Genomic DNA, 21,033 nt, shown 5'->3' on the forward strand with positions numbered 1-21,033 from the left:
GAAATAAAATTATCGGGCGTAGAATTGAAGATTTTAGAGTGACAGACTAAAATCCCCAATTCGGTCCTATCGTTTGGGTGCTGAAGTGTAGATGTTAGCCCTCAGGCAAGGGGAACGTGGGAGCTCCGCAGTGAGAGCCAGTATCCTCCCAGTCTAGCCGCAGATTCAGTAAACAAGCGTAGGATTAGTCAATATTTTTTATGCCCGGACCAAAAGGTATGAAATAGGTATGCTCCTATTTGACACAATATAATTTGAACTGATTCACTTTATCCATTCACTATAATTTCTGGACAAGGAGAATGATGTTTTATTATATATTGAATACCACATTAAAAACTTCATTAGTATATTTAGTTATTTAATAATTATTAAAATTACATATTTATTTCAATTGTCTATTAGTGACAGATGATAAGTGTGACTTTTATTGAATATTTATTACATCCATATTTATCAAATCTATAACTGTTATTAAGTTTTGGTACAGCTGCTGAGGAATTAATTCTTTTAGCAGCAGTATTAAATTTTTATATTTTTAAGCATATAAAAAGTCGCGGTCAGTTTCCGTTCATGGCGAACCCTAGCTCGAAACGAAACAGATGTCTGTTTTCGTTCACTCGTTTTGATCCTTCCAGTCTTCGTTTTCGACTCTGGCTGATGGAGGAGTTTGCGTCGTCGAGGCTGCTTGTCTGCTGCATCGTCTGCGTCGACGCGTCGACGAGCCTGGTCTGCTGCGTCGTCTACTCGCCCGCTGCGTCATATGAGTCGTCTTTGGGTCGCTGCAAGTTCATCAAGGCCGCTCGACTGCTCAACCACATTTTCTGCTCGATTGTTCAACTGCTCAAGTATCGATTGCGCCATTTGATGCAGTGCTTGTGTGAAGCACACTAATGACCTCAGGGTTTTCTTATGCTGTCGTCGTCGCCGGTGATAATCCCGCCAAACCCTCCTATGCTACAGTGGTTCACAAACGCAGCTCCCCTTTCCACCTCGCAGATAGTGCAGTATTCCCGCAGATTTATCATGATTCTGTTTCAAGAAATAACGATTGCAATCTCATAAAAAAAGTAGAGAAAAAGACAGGCAAACCAGCAATTTTCTTCTCTGACGCTGAAATTTGCAGGAAAATACAAATTTACACTAGTTGGAAAGTTCCAATTAAGTTGTCATAAGATGGAGATCATCAGGAAGGTTTTTGAATATTTCAAACTGGGATTGACAGGTGAGTCATTTCGACGGAAGACATGTTATGATACAGTTGAGCATAGATGATGATTATACGAAGATTTTCTCAAAGAAATTTATCATAATTGAGGGCAAACATATGAAATTGCTCAAATGGATCCCTAATTTTGATCTCATTCAAGAACCCCCAATTGCGCTTATCTGGTTCTCATTACCAGAACTCAAGCTTCATTTCTTTGACCTACATATCTTATATACAATTGAGACTATCCTTGGAAAACCTTTGCAGGTAGACTTACCTACAGTTCATTTCTCAAGGCACTCTTTTACAAGGATTTTGATTGAACGAGATATTACACTACCAGATGTAGAAGAAGTCTGGCTTGGATTTGCTCACAATGGTTATTGTCAAAAAATCATTATGGAACAAAAACTTTACTACTACAAGCACTGCAAGATGTTTGGACACACGCAGGAGAAATGTTTCAGATTGCACCCACAGTTGAGAACTAATAGTCAAAAGCAGGAACATATTGTTAGCGCAACCCCCATGTGCCTGAAAACGCATACGTGATGAGGGAATAACAACAAGACAAGAGTTGGTGTCTGCCTCTGAGATCCCTTTTCCTGACCATACTACAATGGACAATGTTCGAACCGAACATCAGGATAGTCTCGCAGTTCCTATTCAGTAAGCATCAGGTGCAGAAGTTACAATTTACACTTCACATACACTGGAACCTATCGCGGTGGCAACGACTGCCTCTCCTCCTATGTGGTTCTAACATCAAATCAGACCGAGGATCACATAAGCCAATTTTCAGATGAATAATGACAAGTTTACACTTTTCGGCGGAAAAAGAAGGCCTGGGGCGCACTCCAACTTGAAAACTTAATGGATGATACTTTGGTTACATCTGACAATGACACAGCTCTTCAAAATTTGTTATCTGGCTCCGCTCCTAAAACTAGAGAAAGAGACATGACTAAACTGGTTCGTTCCTAGTTACTTGTTTTCTGCATGTTTTAAATTTGTTTTACATTTTATTAAGTCTATCTGTATCTTTTTGTCGGGATATTATTGCACTTTTATCGTATGGGTAGGGTGCCTCTTTTGGGCTCTTCTCATACAACCTTTATGTATCCTTTCTATTTCAATAAAATCATATTCGACCCTCAGCGACGCTGAATTCTCGAATATTTAGGCACATTCCGCGAGCTCTCATCATGAGGCCTAACGCATGAGAAATCAGTATTTAAGTCTCTACAAAATACCGATTTCCTTTAAAGAAAAAAAAAAGATATATGCATATATATATGTGGAGTCACCTCTATATGGTACGACTAATGAAGCAACGTACCCGTGCATGTAAAATGAAAATGATTGGCAACCATTTCGGTGGGTTTAGAAAATAATTTAAATGTGCACTTTTAATACAAATGAAAATGATTGGCAACCATTTCGGTGGGTTTAGAAAATATTTTAAATGTGCACTTTTAATACACATTTAGACTGTGAATCCCATTAATAAATGTTATAAACAAAATAAATAAAAAATAATAATAAAATTGATTTCTTTAATGTCTCTTTAATTATTGTTGAATGAATTCTTACAAAATATTTTAAAAATATTAATTATTGTAATTTAGAGAGATTTTATTTATTAAATCGTTTGACTCATACCTCTAATTGTTGACATTTCCAAGGAAACCTCCTTTAGAATATATGGATCCTAGATACTATACACAGACGTCAAGGAGCCCAAGGAGATGGGTACAACATGTTAAGTTTATTACTTTTCTTCCACTTGTAAAAGTTTAAAGTTCAACGTATGTTTTACAAATTAAGTTTTATGAATTAGAATGACTCTGATATTTTGGATGATTTTATTTAAGAATGAAACTATTTTGATACTCCTTTCTCTATTTGACTGTCTATTCACGCCTTGATAGTCTAAGCACCCAGGCCTCATTGTGACAACTTAAGTGGTCAAATTGTCATTAAGAGAACCCATGCCTTTTAACCATCATCGTGAGGATACCAAATCAGGCTGTTAATGAATATTTTAGGCCATAAAATGATAAATTAATTCTAAACATTTGATTTTTATTGCTAAGAGTTACAAATCCAAGACAGGTTAATCAATCAACTTCACCTTCCAAGTCTTTATCAACGAAAACATTGTTTACATATAATTGATGAAGTGGATATCTGAATTTCTAACTAAAAAAACATGACCGAATCTATGTTACTCTTATCAATAGAAGAAAAGATCTCTTGGTAATAGATTCCAGAGGTCCTAGTGAATTTTTTTGCAACTTAAATTTTGTAGCATCAGTCAATAATTCCATTGGCCTTGTATTTAGAATTGAAAAATCATTTACATTCAACAAGTTTCTTCTCTTTAGAATGATTTAAAAGCTTTCATATATCATTTCATTTAAGAACCTTAATTTCACCATGAATGGCTTCTTTTTATTATGGTATTTTTAGAGCTTACACAATGTTATTTTGAATTTTAATATATATATTTATTTATTTATTTATTTATTTTTTTCTTTAAAAGAAATTGATATTTGGTAGACTCAAATACTGATTTCTGATGCGCTAGGCCTCATGATGAGAGCTCGCGCCATGTGCCTAAATATTCGAGAACTCAGCGCCGCTATATGTAATATAGGTATATACATATATAAGTATATACATATATATGTATGTATATAGAGATACACATACAACATATACTTATCTACAGATATATACACAAACATACATATATATATATACAGATACATATATATGTCTGCGTATATATATAAATATTTATATGCGCCGCGTACTCAGATCATTTGGTCGGGCATCTGCTTGTCAGTTGTAAGTACCCTTCGGTCTGCAGTTAGATTCCCCCCCGAGTGTAGGGTGTAGTTAATTTTTAGGCGCATAAGAGTTGGTTGGGGCTCGTATAATAGCCTCTCCATTCCTTTAATATATATATCAAGAATTGAATGTTTCATGTTTAAAATATCGTCTCGAGATTCGTGTCGGATGATGAAAATTTATTGGTGGAGTATATATATACATACTTTTTTTATGTATTTACGTATATACTTTTTTATATACATACACATCCATACATTATATATATATATATATATATATATATATATATTGTGTGTGTGTGTGCGCATGTATTTATGTATTTATATACATACTTTTTTTAATGTATTTATGTATATACTTTTTTATATACATAAACATCCATACATTATATATATATAGACACACACGCACATTTATATATATGTGTGTGTAGATATATGCATATATGTAGATGTATGCATATAATGCTACAGCGATGGACATAATTATGTTAAATGCTTATGAATGTACTTTTTAACTAATACATTAGCATCTTCTAGCCCTTTAAATGAAATCTCATTGAGATTTAAAATAATGCTTTAAAATCATAAACTTATTATGCAAAAATAAATATATTAAAAAAGAAAAAAGAGAAACAAGAAATCCAATAGGTACTATTTATATGTGTTCTAAAAAGATTTTATTTTCTTTATCAGGAAAAAGAAAATAGATGAACAGAAAAGTTTGGGATTGTTTATGCATACCATTTCTTTATGTGAGGTGTAGTCTTCCAACAAGCTAGATTTTGTCAAAAAAAAAAAAAAAAAAAAATAGCGATTTTACTAACGAGAATGAAATGACCTAAAAAATAACTGAAAATAAAAATAGAAATAAACTTTTTATCACAAATATATAGTTACTACTAGGTTTTGAACTATTCACTGTAATAGCATTGTTTGGCTAATATTGTTAGAGAGTGTGAGGGGGGACAAAATTTAGGCTATGGGTAAGAATCATGGCTATTAAGTTAGGAACTCAATAGTTATTTCTCCACTCTTAAGTAAATTTTAATAACTATCTCATACGAGTCATCCACACTAATCATACGCCAAAAGCCCACTCAACCATGTGGAGCCAACATAAGAGTCACCTACTCATGCGCCTTGCTTGATTTTGGCAAAAGCCATCAACATTCATGGGAGCCACAAGCTCTACCTAAACCCAATCAAACCATCATATCTGATACCACTTGTTAGGCAATCATAGGCTCTGATACCAATTATAATAAATGAGCAACATCTACCCAAAAACTTATATTATGAGCCTAATTACTATTTTCTTGTCGATGTGAGATTGCACTGTCTCATGGATCTTAATAGAAACATTCCTTGTTCAGTCAGAAAATAAATTCAAGTGAAATTTAATGCTTGCAAATTTATGGATTAAGGTGGTTGCAATAAGAGGAACTGGATAAACCCCATTGTTTGATAGCAAATTTTCTGTTCTAAATACTAGAACTAACTATTGGTGAAGGGATTTAAAACTATTTTTTTTAAACATATGGAGAAATAATGAAAGTGTCAGCGTAGGCCTGATATGATCTCAAGACCATGGGTTTGAATCAAAAAGTTCTATTTGCCAAAGTTGGAGTAGGACACATGCATCCAATAGTATTCTGAAACCCACAAATAACCCAAACAAAATGCAATACATAATGCCTTTTAATTGAGGCATAACGGTCTAGGTTAAGCTCGAGCAATAGAGATTATATATCAATCAATATATAAATTAAAAAAAATTATTATAGATGATTAACTTACTTGTATTAACTTCATCACCGCCCAAATGGACAAATTTGAATTTGAAAACCTTGCTGAAATCTGAAATATTTTAGCACGAAATCAGTCACTTTTCAGCAGAACCATTCATTATCATTTGAAGAAGCAAATAAAAGATGTCAACTAAGACATCTGTAAATATCTTCCCAACTAATTTAAAATTTTGAATGAACTATCAAAAGCCAATCATTTTACATTTAAAGATAGGCAAGCCACATGAATGTTGGTGCAATTATGTTTCTAGTCATGCCACTCAGATGATATTTTTCTTCAGTTTTTACAACAAGAAAGTTAGTTTGAAAACTTAAAAGTGCTTTGTGCATTTTTTGCTGAATAAAGAATTGATGTGCAAAGTCCCATACATTAACACGTTCTTTTATTTCGAGAATGTTTAAAAGCCAAAGCAACTTGTAAAAATCTTTATCAGCTAAGCTAACTGAAACCCACAAATCATTGCATTCCTAATATGTCATCATGTGTATGGAGTCAAAAAAATTACCTGAAAGAATTCCATCTAAAACTTGAAATGTAAACTCATTACTGACATCGAGTGGCTCTTGACAGTCAAAGGATGGCCATAAAGAATTATATCCCAAACCCCTGTAGATTACATCTGTTAGTTCTTTATAGAAATGCAATCTGAAGTGGAGCTTAAACTGAATTTTTTTCTAACGAGACTGCAGATAAGGTGTCATATATTACATAGTTTTTGCTTGAAGGCTTGAACTAGGCTTACATTCCTACAATGGATGTTATCAGTGTTTTTAATAAAAAAGCCATAGTGTTTGGGATAGTATTCATGCTAAGGAACCTTTTGGAGCAACTGGTAGCAGAAAGGTTGTTCTTAAATGCGCCTGGTTCAATTTTGTGACGTCATATTACATACTCTTTCCTATGGTGAAAAATATCATAAGTTATTGGCTCAAATAACCTTCTGACATAAATAATGTTCAATATATCGGATTCTGTTAACATTATCCAATTGGAGAGAGACTTGCAGAATTTTCTCCAAGCAGTCTGACTAAAGAAACAACCATGTTTTATTTACATTAGAAGCTTCACTTCCTGTTAGTTGCTAAAAGCTTTTATCAAGTTTAAGAAAAAATGAAACGACTTCATCCAGTCTATACTGTCAATAGGATGATTTCAACCATAAGACTTTGTTGGAAATGACTCATCAAACCATATTAAGAATAAGCAGGACTGAAAATAGCTTTATTAGAATGCATTATCAACTTTTGATCATTTATTTATAAATCATGTAAATATTTTCCAATAATACTATTGATATATGAGATTGTTTAATTTATTTTGATGTGTTTAAATCTATTTGCACAATGCGGAACACCTTAATTTTTGATAGCCTTCTATTTCAGAATGTTAGGTATTGTGATACTGAAAAGGTAGACATTCATTTTAGGTATAAGTCTAGAAGGTACTAATAAGGTATAATACATTATATTTCTATTTAGTTTAATAGGAAGAAAAACTTCATAGTTTTTTAGATATCGATACAAAATAGTATAACCTTGGAAATTAAAATCAATATTTTTTTCTGTAAGAAATTGTTTTGTGACAAGTCTTTTTTTTTTCTTTATTCCTCAGTTTAGGAATAAGGTCAGGCATGAAAACGCATGCTATCCAACATAAATAACCATATATAACTTATTTATGAAATTTGTCCCAACTGTTTATAAAATGCCTCTATGATTTATCAATCTTTAATGAGATTGGTTTCCCTCATTTAGACCAATTAGTTTAAAGAACTAGCAATGTAAGTACCAAGAAACAGCATGCCCTGGCACATCAATCTCAGCGAGAACATTTATCCCTCTTCTTTGAGCATACCTGCAAGTTCATTCTCTCATTCATGAAAAGCCATAAAAACTTTACAAAAAGCAGAGAAACCTATAGGTGAATTTCACTAGGTTCCTAAGAACTAAGGAAATATTAAACTTACTGAACGATTTCACGAGCATCAGCAATTGTATACCGCTCGGAGTAAGAATAAGCACCATTCCACAAATTTGGATATGAAGGAATCTCTAAAGGGAAGGATTCTCTGTCTACAATATGCCAATGTAACACGTTCTGCTTGAAAATAAAGATGAAGTTATATTAGATAAACATCATTAATATCGTCATTAGCCATATCCAACAATTTGGGTCTAATTATGAATTATAGCATACTATCAACTAGCATCAACCATCAACATTTCTTAGCATAAAAGAAGATAATTTATACTAAAAAATTAAAAGCCCTTTAAATGTTTATTGTATTAAGTAGAGGAAAGTCAAGTAAAAATAACAGTTGGCATTTGAAACAAATGTAGGTAAGAATTCGATGCAAATTACATTTACAGCAAACACTAGTGAACATTAAATGTGACAAATTACTGTCATAACAATGTGTTGAGTGACCTAAGAAATAAATTGCACCTTGATTAATCAATAACTCTACAAGATTTGCTAAGAATCCCTTGTTAGTGTAGTAAGCCCTTATTTGGTCATCGATACTTGAGACCGTGCAAGTGTGTATTCCATCATTCGTCGCCATGTTGCAATTTTCATTCATAAAAAAATTTGATAATTCTTTGCTAAGAAAAGAGTCCAATAATAAAAAATTGCTATAAAAAAATAGTTTCACAAAGATGATGGGCATATAAGTAAAAGATTGTAAAATGTCCTATCATTTAAGAGTTAAAATTGTCAACCTGAGTTTTTCATCATTGTATCTTTAGATTTTTTAATTATTTTCATAAATACATAAAAGACAGTTTAGAATTTAGGAAATTGTTTATTTTTAAATTAAAATGCTTACCTCAAACTAGAAAATATTTTTAAAATAAATAAACTTGGCTTGAATGAACTCGAAAGTTGACTTTAATCCATCATTTCTAAGAAACTCAAAATTGACTCAACCCAAACCAAAGTCTATCATGCTGAGGAAAGGATGACTCCTTCAACTCAACTCAACATCCTCCCTACATATATCAGACAAAAAAAAAATTCAGGTAACGCATTAGAAAACAATAGCGGCTTTCAATATTTTGAAACCGCTCTCCCTTCTTGTTATAAATATCTTAATTGTATATTGGTTTCATTTTTTGTATGTAATTGTCTAACTTGAACTTGAGCAGTAGTGTTAATGAATTTTTTCCCGCGAGTAATTGTATAATAGGACTAATAACAAGAGCTACTCATAGAAGAGGTAAAAATGAAAATAAAACAAAAGCAGAAAAGGTAAGAAAAAAACAATATGAAGGTGGAATATAATATGTAATCAATGTAAAGTATATAAAGTTACCAACTTCACGTAGGCCATGGAATCAATGATCTTCTTAATTACTGACAGCGGCTGATAATGCCTTGATGTGTCTGCAGTAAGAAAATATCTTAGTTGACCTTAATATGGAACAAATTGGCAGGATCTATTATTATTATTATTATATACTAATTGTGAATAATTTGAATGCAGTATACGAGCACCCTCAGGTTAAAGAAAATTTTGTATATATTAGGAATGGTATGTAGGCCTCTTTATTCATGATGCAATAGAAAAAATGAGATGACAGGAGAAAAAGTAAAGAAGCATGTATTTAAATTGCTATGGATGCATTTCAATGGAAATATTTGAAAGATTTATATAAAATGGACTATTTATTGTTTAAAGCAAGAAGAGTTTCAAATTTGTAAAGTTTGAATAAAATGAAGCCACATGTAGAACCACACTGAGTGCAAATGTTGAACTTTTTATGAAGATTAAACCTGTTCATTTTTTGAAGATTTACAAGACAGATTTTTCAAACTTTTACTGATGAACAAGAAAATGAAAATATTTAAAAAGAGCATTAAGAAAAAAATTATTTCTTTCAATTTGATATTAAGTGGAAATTTAAGAAAGCTAAAAAATTCTCAGGAAATCGGCCCGATCAAACCCATAGAAGTCAAGCGCACCATGATTATCTTTTTTAAAAATTAATAACCAAGAAGTTCAAAAAAAAAGAAGAAATTCAACTCCTTAATCCTTTATTATCATTCAGAATGAAAATGACATCTGCTTTCTTACGATGAAACCTACCTCCCATAAACTTCCCAACTTTCAATCATTTTTTAAAATAGACAATGAACATCAAAAAATGATATGAACGATGTATATGGTACATAATACCAGGTTTGATTAAAAAATCATGTGAATGATGTATATGGTACATAATACTAGGGTTGATAAAACAAAAAATGTGAGCAACCACTAAAGCATTAGTTTGGTTTTGTTTATTTTTCCTTCTTTCTGTTAAAGAGTTGGTACTAGTCTATTGATAGGAAACATGATGAAATATAAGGTTGATTGGTGAGAATCCTTCTTCACAATAGATGCATAACATCATAATAGATAAATTATGTTTAAATTGGTATATAATACTGCTTAAAAAAATTCCATATAATCAAATTCACTAGAATTTAAGGAACTGCAACAAAGATGATAAGACAAATACTACCATAATTTTATGAGGCAACTCACCTATCATAAGACCACGATAAGGGAACCTTGGTTGATCTATAATCCTCCAGGGTGCTGAATGAAGCTCAATAATTTTGCTAGTAAAATTAAAATAGCATAATTGGCTAAAAGTCTGCAACATTAAACACCCAGGATATGTTAAGAAATCAATTTGGAAATTCATAAATCCTTTGTGAGGTTTTGTAATAAATACCTCTAAAGCATGAAGTGCTCCATAAATAGTTTGTGCCTGAAAATATCAACCATATTAATAAGGAGAAACTTCTTCAAAATAGCAATGGAAATTTGTGTTGCAAGACTTCATGTGGAGACATGAACACTTCATGTTCATTATCTGTAGTTACAAAAAAAAAAATTTGTGTTGCAAGACTTCATGTGGAGACATGATTTAACACTTCATGTTCATTATCTGTAGTTACAAAAAAAAAAAAAATATATAATAATAATATTAACAAAGAATGAACTATCCCTAGAGATCCAACAACTCATGTAAAATTAAAGCCTAAAACTTGACGAAATGGAAATTATGAAGTAAATAGTTTAAATTAAATTAAATTTTAATGTTTTTATTTGATAACTTAAAAATTAAGATCAAACATACAAAAAATGCAAAACCTAGCATAGTTATCAAATAAAAACAAAAAATGCATGGTTGAAGACACGACATTATTTATAGTTAAAAATGAATGGTTAAAACTCTCTAGTTAAAATAATAACCCTAAAAGTCTCTAGCAAATAATAATAATAAATACAAATATTTTAAATTTTTAGGGTAGCCCTAATTATAAGAGTCGCCCTAATTATATCACATAGTTAAAGCTGCCACCTCTTTTATTGTGTCTAAACTCTCTAACATGCATCAAAACCAAGCATCGAAATCTATCAAATATTTGTCAAAACCAAGTATCGATAGTTCCTTTTTTTGTCAAAGTTGAGCATCAAAAGTCCATCCAACATTTGTCGAAGCCAAGCATTAGAGTGATCTTTTGTTCATCAAAGCCAAAACTGCTCCCACTAAAGCAGAAGCTGTAAATTTCTCTGTCACAACTTAAGCAAGATTCAAACCTATTCGCCGAAGTCGATCAAAATCTCTCGCGAAATTGTCGTGCTTGTGTTGAAGCTTCTGTTCGTCAAACCAAGTGAAGTTAAAGCTTCCCTAATTTTGTAAGTGATAGCTTCTTTATTCATGAATGAGTTAAGAGTTATAAATATATACTTATTATTATTCTAAAAGTTAAATTTTAACTTAATTAATTAAATAAGTGTAATCTTAGGATATTTTAAATTTTAGTAGATAAATTGGAGGTATTCATTTAATTTTAAAAATTGATTATTATACATATGAGATTTTATAATACAATTTAAATTTATAAAATTAAATTTAATACCTGCATACATTGTTTTGTGAAAAGAATAATGAATATATATATATATATAATGTATGTATATATATATATATGTATGTATGTATGTATATATATATATATGTATGTATGTATGTATATTAATAATTTATTAAATAAAAAAATGTCTATAGGATGAGTCATGCAATACTTTTTTTCAATTATGACATGTTGTATTATATCGTGTCATGTCTGTGTCACATGTTTGTGTCAGTGCTTTATAGGTTTAAAAGAATAAGTTTGTCAATACTTCGCAGTTCTCTTGAAATCGAAGTTCAACATACAGCTTTTTCTGTAAAAGTTGACGATCAAAGGTAAGCATATATAAATTCAGAGAAAAGGCAAAAAGAAGATGGAAAACATGAAGGGATGGAATACATAAATAGATACAGAGTATAGCCAAATTGGTTTGGAGCAATTTTGTATTGGTTCTCTTGATGTTTCTGACAATATTCAAGGACTTCAATTCCAACAACGCTATTATAACAACACCTAGGCGCTATATCCATCTATCAAAAATTCCAAAATTTAATCACATGACTGATAAATTTAGAATAGAATTTATTGTTCACCTTAAATTTTCCACAAAAAAGACGATCAAACGGCTAGACCAAATAATGGAGCCTCATAGTGCTTACCCATAGTGTCTTAACTTTACGCCCAAATTTTCAAGGTTATAATGACTATCACGAGTTAGTTGACTGACATTTATTTTTTTGACTCAACTAACATTTAATGTTAGCCAAAACTAGCACCGCAACACTGTTGTCAAAGTCAACTATTATTTTTCTATTAAACGATAAAAATAATCACACATGTCACAATTACAAAACAAAATAAAAATAAAATAAAATTATAAAACTGAATCCATTGTGCATATAAACAAGCGTTGTTGTTCTATCAAAACAATATACAAACATTTACAATAACCACAACTACAATGCCACACAACTAGTGCATACGTGCTTGATGCTACTTAACAAGCACAAGTGCTATCTAGAGAAAAAAAAAATTTTGTTAGAAATTCAAAATTTACACTAAAGATTGAAATTAAGTTAAAATTCACCATAAACATAGCAACATCTGATTCCTTCTAAGCAACATTTAATTTATAGTCCTTAGGCTTATGCCAAATTTTAGTTAAGATGAACCAAGTTAATAGATAATTTATATTGATTCACCTTTGCTCCCCAATAATGTTTTAGTCTTTGTTTGTTCACCTTAAAGATATGAACACTATTCTTGTTTTGAATACCAAATACTCCTTAAGAAGAAATTTTACCTACTTCAAAATGTTTTGGCAATCGTACTTCAATTTGCCTAGAAATAATTTCAATCTAGACTTGAGTAAAACAGCTACTTGTCCAATTTTAAATTATTTTTTAACACTCTAGATTGTGCCATCTTTTAGTTTGCTCTTTATATTATGCCAATTTAGTAAAACAGCTCTTTAGATGCTTCTCCCTCAGAAATGACCTAACGCCACATTCAAATTAAATTTTCTCATATAAAATAGTATCGGGCTCCCATTCATGGTGATTGCCCATAAACACGCCAAGTGTGAAAACAACTACAAAAAAAAAGACAAAAGTAATAAATAATAATTAAAATACTTTCAGTTTCTATATATATTGTGCTACAAATTTTTCTGTTCCATGTGATCTATACCCACACTAGAGCTGCATACCATAGTAAAACCACATGACCCGCTAACATCAGCCTACACTGGAAAGGGTACCAACAACTTCACAACAAGACCCTAATCTGTCAAAGTAAAACCCCCAAAGGAACTTTCTTTAAGATATCCATGGCGATAGAAAAAATAACAAAAGGTACACGTTCACACGAAGGAGCTGAGTGCTCCTTTGATTGTTTCACCATCTTCTTCTTCCTCTTCGACTTACCTTCTCTCAAATGTTTGAAAAATAGACCTTTAAGAAGCTTGGAGGTAAGGATATCAGTATACTCTTATAAAATTTTCTTCATCATAATGAATCATGGAACAAAACCTAAAAGCATAGGTCAATGTGGACAAAAGGTGACGGATTGAAATATGCGACAGATAACACCCTATCACCTTCTTTATAAGAGATTAATAGCCCATTTTCAAGGGAGTTATTAACATGTAATAAGTTTAATTAAATAATATATTTGATGTATTCCCAAAAACTTTTTAAATTGATTATTGTCATTATTTTCTTATTCTTGTCTCGGGTTTGCCTTTTAAGAGATAAAAGAATCAGGAAATTAAATTTTGTATAGCCAAAATGGGGTCATACTGCACTCATGATCAAGATCTGGATGATGCACTAAGGTAGACCTCCATGTTCCTTAGCTCAACTATCAAAGCTAGGATTGATGAGCTGTCAAGTATCAGTTGTCAAGTATGAGCTGTTGAGTACAAGCTGCCAAAGCATGAGCTGTGAAGTGTAGGCCGCTAGACGAATATTATCCTCTCATCTGTCTAGCTTAAGTTGCACATCTGATTAAATGACTCAAACCATTTCATAATCTTTGGATCAACATAACCAAAGGAAAACTAATTTGCTTCAAGTTTGAATTAGCTCAGTGAGAAATATCTCAGGAGCGAAACAGACTAATTAGGATGTAACCCAAAGAAAGCACAGGGAACATAGGACAAAATATAACACTATTAGAGAATGATATGCCAAAGATAATTTTAATTACATGCCAACGCTAGAAGAAGATAAAAGAAGATATGTCAAAGATCTCTAAAGATCAATATGTAATGATAACCTATTCATATTATATTTGAAAAAATCCTCAATAAATAGAGGAAATCTATGTAACAAGAGATGGTTAATGATTCCATTGACACTATATCTCTATTCTTTCCAAGTGAACACTACAATTTCCTCTCTTCAGCTCACTATTTTACTCCTTCCTAACTCTTTCCTTGAAGTGTGACTCAACAAATAAATTTGGCTTCAACATATTTACTGCATTCTTTGTGTGGCATATTCTATACTAGTGAAATTTAACCATTGCTTGACACATGATGTTAGAGGTTATTTCTGTGGATAGAAAGTAAGCTTATGCTCAAAGCAAAAGTTTACCACATTGGAATCCATCTAAGATTCTCTGACAACTCTAGCTCTATAAATCTTTCCTCGCTTCCCTTTGGGCTTGACTTGTGCTTGCAATAAATTATTAAGAGTATTCCTTAAAGCATTGGATCCAACAAAGTTCAACCTCAACCTTCATAAATTTTTTTGCATTCTTGATCACCTAGTTCTTTTCCATTGTATGTAGAGCTAAGAAGCTCCATACGGACCATACAACATATGAGAGGGCAACAAAAATTGCAAGGAAATGTACAAGACTTATAGTCACAATAAATGTAAACTATAAACAAAAACATTGGAATTTCCTTTCAATTCATAGGAAAATCGAGCTAATAAATATGAATTCTAACTAATAATTTCTAAAACAATGTAGAAGTAAATGGATAGGACTGCAAACGAACCGAGCCGAGTCGAGCAGGGTTTTTTTTTTAAGCTTGAGCTTGTTTATAAAATTCAAGCTCGAGTCGAGCTCGAGCTCAAATCAAGCTTTTGGGTAAATGTTCAAGCTTGAGTTTGTTTGTAAAATTTGTGCTCAAGCTCGACCTCTAATCGAGCTTTGAGTTTATGTTCAAGCTTAGTTTGGCTCTTGCTCGTTTCATATTATATAATTGAGTCATTATGAAGCAAATTAATGAGTAAATTATAGAGCTACTTAATTTCTCTCTAAATAATAATTTTTGAGGAAATTAACATTATTGTTATTATGTTGATTATATTCTAACTAAAAAAGACTTATCTAACAAAATAATGAGTAGTATTGTTGAACTATTTATTTTCTAATGAAATAAGCTTTATTGAAATGAGGAACTTGTTGAATTTACAAAAATAAATAAGCTTTTAAATGAATAAGCTATTAAATGAATAACTAAAATAAGCATATAAATGTGTAAAATAAATGAACTCAACAATTAAGTCTTTATCTTGTTTTATGTACTAACAATTAAAATTTAATTTATTTAATATAAATAAATTTAGATTAAGATTTAAATGAGCTTACTCACAAGTTTAAATTAAGCTTTAACTAATTTTATTCTTAAAACATTAAATCAATCTTATTTATGAAATTTAAATGAAATTGTTTATATAGCTTCTTGTTTGAGAGCATAAACGAATCAAACGAGATGTTCAACTTTGTTCATGTAACAATCAAGCATATACAAAAATGTTCAAACTTGTTCAATTAGTTAATCAAACAAACATGAATGAGTTCTTATCGAGCCGAGTTACAAGTAGCTTGTCAAATGCTCAATTCATTACAACCCTATAAATGAATTTTGTAGAGGCTCTACAAGGTTGTATGATTGAAGATTAAGATATTAATTATGTAATTAATAATTGTATTAATTTTAAAGGTGTGTATTTTTTTATTGTTGCCAACTAAATTAACTAATTTTTGCTTAGAAAAATCTACTTATCTATGCCCTCATCATAATCAATAACCAGAATAACAATTCCAAATTCGCTTATCCTATTTGGGAAATATGTCGGTGCCCTAATCCACCCTTCCAAGGACAAGGTTTAACTCCATTATGGAGGTCACGAGATTAATTCCATTTTTCTCCACATCAAATACTAAATATTTTATGCACACCAAGTGGGAACCATATTAAGCTTAATTTAGTCGTATAGCTTACGAAACCGTGACTAATGCTTAATTTAAATTCTCAACAAAATATCAAACAAACAACCCCTTCCATTTGGATTTCTTGTCTCTTCCTTAACTAAGAGGTCACACAAACAAAAAGGAGCATGATATTATTTTCTAAATTATCGACATCATCAAAGAAAAAACTGCTGAAGTTTTCTTGCGTGAACAATGAGTTATGCGAAGAATGGCATGAAGTTCTAAAAATTGGTAGGAATAAGGTAACTACTATCAAGAATTGTTTAGACAGATACATAGAATAAGACAAACAATTTGGTTCCAATATTTTTCCTTCTAGTTCGAGCATGAAGAGGTAAAATGTAACTGATTAACTTTTGAGTTTGATTGCTTCGTCATCAGAGGAAACAATTAGTTAATGTTAGCAATTATAAAATAAGAAAAGGTTTCACTTACCTCAACTTGGGCGTACGTTTCTTTGTTGCTTGCAGGAATGGATAGCTTGTAAGTTTCATCTGCGCCAAAGTTTAACTGCACAACAACAAGAGAATTTGTTTGATCATAGAAAAAATAGTTTCAAGTGTATTATAGATATTTTTAAAAGCAATCTTAAAACCATAAATCCAATCCTTCCTTCATTAACAGGAAAAAAAAAATTTTAGGATCCACCAATAAGCTTACAAAGCCAATTTGGGGTCTTAGGCCATTTCAATTAGGTTAGAAGGGTGCTCTACTTTTAGTTGTTCCAACCTTTTTTTTTGTTCAAAAATACTTTAATCCTTTTATATACTAATTTTGGAAGTGTATTGCAATTGAAAAAAAGAGTATATCATTTTATTATTGAACAAAAGATCTTTCAAAAATAGCCCACAACAGATGCAAATGAGTGATTTTTTACATTAAAAAACTAGTAGGGGAAAAATTATCAGGCCTAACTCAATTGAAAAGTTTCACTATGCAAGTTGAATATTAAAAAGATATGATTAGGCATGTCGATGTTAATCAATAATAACATTAGAGAGTGAGCAACTACAATTGTTGATGTTAGTATATGACAAACAACAACAAACAAGTGACAATAGTAATCGGGTGATGAGTGATGAAGATTCTAAGCATCAGCCGACTGTGGATGCCAAATGACAACAAGCATTAAAGGATCACTGTAATGGACATTGACACATTAATGATGGTGGTCAACAAAGGATGTGAGATGACCTTCGTCAAAGTTAATTGATGGTTTGTGATTACAAATATGTAAAGATGGATTTCGGGTATGTTCACCAGTAGAGACAGATATTGATGTCGGAAGTCAACATTAGGAAGGTGGTCAACATGGATATTCACCCAAGGAGATGGTATCTTGGAAAGGCAATAAATTCTAACACAAGCACCAAAGGTGGATGAATGGGGTTCTAAATAACAATCAAAGCTAAAGAATTCTCCAAGTCTGGGTTTTCCCCAAATATCTAGGAGTGGGATTTAATTAGATATTTATGGAGTGAGCATTACAATCATTTATACAAAACCATGGATTGTCCATCAAGTCGTCCAAAAAAGTTCCCCTTAATCAAATATGTTATTTGGACACCTCTAGTGCTTTAGTAAAACCGGATTTAAGTGACCTTGCACTCATTAGATTCATGTCATTGAGTAGCTTTCATCCATTATAAGCACTGAAACTTCAAAGAATATTTACCCATTCAAATGGCCTCAAAAAGTGTCTAATTATACTTGTGAGTTATTAATTTAAGCTTAGATGGACTTGGATTAAGATGTTCTTGGTATCGTTAGGTTCATCTCATGGAACGAATTATCTCAACTACAAAATATATAAAGTTTCGATCTTAAAATCAATTTCCAAACCTTTTGCTCAAATAAATTGAAACATTGGGATTAAGAAAATGGAATCAAAATTCATGCTTGATCCGATGAACTTTTTAATGCCATATTAATTTTAATTATCTGCAAGTCTAAGTTAATGTCTTGATGCGAAAGCAGAGCCAAACAGAATATCCATATTCTTCCCTAGACAATTAAATAAATCATGCATATAAATTGTAATTTTGTTTTGTACGAAAAAAAAAAAAAGATTTTGCTAGCGTGCTTTCAAGGTTGTTCAGCAAAAAACAATTCAATGAACGTCAAAATTTAAACTAAAATTGATGAAGATAAAAAAATAAAAATTCAGCACTTTATTGAAAGACAAAAGTCCATGTTCGTTTTATTAATGAAATATTTTTTCCACTTTATCTTGTTGGCAAGTGGTATTGCAGCACTTCCAGCTAAACCAATAAATAAAAAATAAGGCACTTCAATAGTGACGGCTTATGCAGCAATTAAAGAACCAAAGAAGCCCAACAGCTTTACAAAATATAAAATCACAGAACCTACAAAGTTCCAGATAAATTTTACCACTTCAAAAAGTTTCACAGATTGCTCAATTTGTTTGATGTTTGAAGAACGAAATTAAACAGTAAATCAACCCAGTTTGCCGCGAGAAAGCTTCAGATATTCGAAATTTCCCACTTCGTAAACCAGAAACAGCAAAAAAAAAAACAGATACCTCATCATCTTCCGATAAAATTTGAACGTGCAATCCATCAAGCACACCAGAGCTAGGCACAATGCCATCAATTACATGAGCATCGCCGATAACATCAACCATCTTCAAGAAGGCATCGTTGAGAATCCCGGAACCATCTGAATATTTGCTCCCATCAGTTCTCAACCGGAAATTTCTGCTCAAATAAAGTGTGCTCGATCCATAGCTCACTGAAGCCGGCATCGGCCACAGGTTAAGACCATTTGCAAGAAGAGAAAACCCCAACAAAATGCCAACAAGAATCGCAGCGCAAACTCCACCCATGTTCCAGCAATCAGTAACAACGGATCTGAAGCAAGAAAAGAAAACCAGTCATTGGACCATTAAAAATTCCAGGAAAATGGACTCCAAAACGAAACAATCTAGAGAAGAAAAACTACAGGTAGATCTGAAAAGAAGTCAAAAAACAGATATAACGCCCAGACTGCATGAAAGGATTTATTTATTTATATATTGTTTTGGTAAGCTAACAGCCATTGAAAGGAAGCACGAAGACTTTTAGCTGAAAAGCAACGCATGGAGTCGGTAGCAGAACCTACCTGAGGAAAAAGAGGAAGGGAATTGCGAGATGTGAGCGAGAGAGAGGAGAGAGCAGAGAGCAGAGGGGCTCTGTATTAATGGCGGGAAAAAGCAGAGCGGGACATTTGGGAATTTGTCTGCACACCGTCTGTATAATAAATGCTCGAATGCGCGACAGCCGTTGAAATTAAAATAAAGATTCAAAAGCACGCACTCCAGCATTCCATTAATACTAAATATTCAAAAATAGCAGTTTTTGAATACTAATTACTTTAAATGATAGAGGACGGATCGCCGGCTGACGTGACAGCTGCCACGGATTTTTCCTAAACTTCAATGATTGAATTCACAGGAACGGACTCTTTTACACATTAGTCCGTTTTTATTAGGCTCGTTGTTGGCAGACCTTCATATTTGATTTGTCCCGTGTTGGATTCGTTCGTTAAGTTAGTTAGTCCAACATGAATATAGACTTTCATATTTGATTTGTCTCATGTTGGATTCGTTCATTAAGTTAGCTAGTCCAATATGAATATTTTTTTGGTGCTCAATACATAAACGAGCAGAACACTAAAAGAGATTTTTGTTCATTTGTGTTGGCTCGAAATACTACACATCAACTATATATATATATATATATATATATATTGATAAGTAGAATTTTTAAAAAAATTAATTAACAGCAAGGCTGTAAAGACATATAATCAATTAAATTATTAATTAAAAAAATAGTATAAATATATATTAAATTATATTTAAATGATGGTTTAATACAAATAATAAGATTTAAATCTTGCCCCACCACTTAACATCTTATGACTGCGTGATTAGGGTTGTCAAAACGAGCTTTGTTCTTGAACAGCTATTGTCTCGTGCTCGGCTCGTTTCAATAACGAAGAACTTTCTTTGACATCTAAGTTGGGGGATTAAGTGACTCTTCATAGAGTGAATATTACGAGCTGAATTCGTATATATAGATTGATGGTATTGTGATTATATTATAGTGAATATCACAACAATATTATAGTGAATATCACGACAATACTATCACAATATCATCAAATCTGCACATATCCGCACCTATTCTATCCGCACTTAATATTTTTTCCTCTTTCTGTTGGTTTTGTAGTTTTATGCTTTTGGCATTATAGTATCATACAGGTAATTGGCTTTTTATTTAATTTTGAAAGAGACTGCTTTGTGGCAACGTCTCTGATGACTCTCAACATGGCAACTTCACAGTTGTAATTTTATGTTTTTGATTCGATAGTATATTTGAGAAGCTTAATAGTCTTCACCAGATATGATAACAATAATCCATCATACGAAGCCAGTTTTCTGAATTCTGGAGCTTCCCTTTTTTATTAAACAAAATGCTGGTTATCTCTATGATGCTGCATGCCAAAAACCTG

General features: G+C 31.8%; 1 protein-coding gene across 2 annotated transcripts in view; it reads right to left on the reverse strand.

The window, feature by feature from the left end:
• The window catches only part of LOC110025837 (beta-hexosaminidase 3-like), a 25,232-nt gene extending 5,524 nt beyond the window's left edge, over window positions 1-19,708 (reverse strand). Inside the window, exons 1-11 of one of the 2 annotated variants that reach the window (XM_020726504.1) lie at window positions 19,642-19,708; window positions 19,064-19,391; window positions 16,957-17,031; window positions 10,602-10,637; window positions 10,409-10,520; window positions 9,194-9,264; window positions 7,847-7,977; window positions 7,669-7,734; window positions 6,386-6,486; window positions 5,869-5,928; window positions 4,813-4,846 (exon numbers count right to left, since the gene is read on the reverse strand). In XM_020726504.1, the coding sequence (XP_020582163.1) occupies window positions 4,813-4,846; window positions 5,869-5,928; window positions 6,386-6,486; window positions 7,669-7,734; window positions 7,847-7,977; window positions 9,194-9,264; window positions 10,409-10,520; window positions 10,602-10,637; window positions 16,957-17,031; window positions 19,064-19,366 (989 nt within the window). In that variant the 5' untranslated portion in view covers window positions 19,367-19,391; window positions 19,642-19,708. Of the gene's footprint in view, window positions 1-4,812; window positions 4,847-5,868; window positions 5,929-6,385; window positions 6,487-7,668; window positions 7,735-7,846; window positions 7,978-9,193; window positions 9,265-10,408; window positions 10,521-10,601; window positions 10,638-16,956; window positions 17,032-19,063; window positions 19,392-19,482; window positions 19,562-19,641 lie in introns of those variants that run through there. The other variant, XM_020726503.1, reaches the window with a different exon arrangement.
• Between the last annotated feature and the right edge of the window lie 1,325 nt (window positions 19,709-21,033).

The sequence above is a fragment of the Phalaenopsis equestris genome, unplaced genomic scaffold (assembly GCF_001263595.1).
Source record: "Phalaenopsis equestris unplaced genomic scaffold, ASM126359v1 Scaffold000334, whole genome shotgun sequence".
NCBI lineage: Eukaryota > Viridiplantae > Streptophyta > Magnoliopsida > Asparagales > Orchidaceae > Phalaenopsis > Phalaenopsis equestris.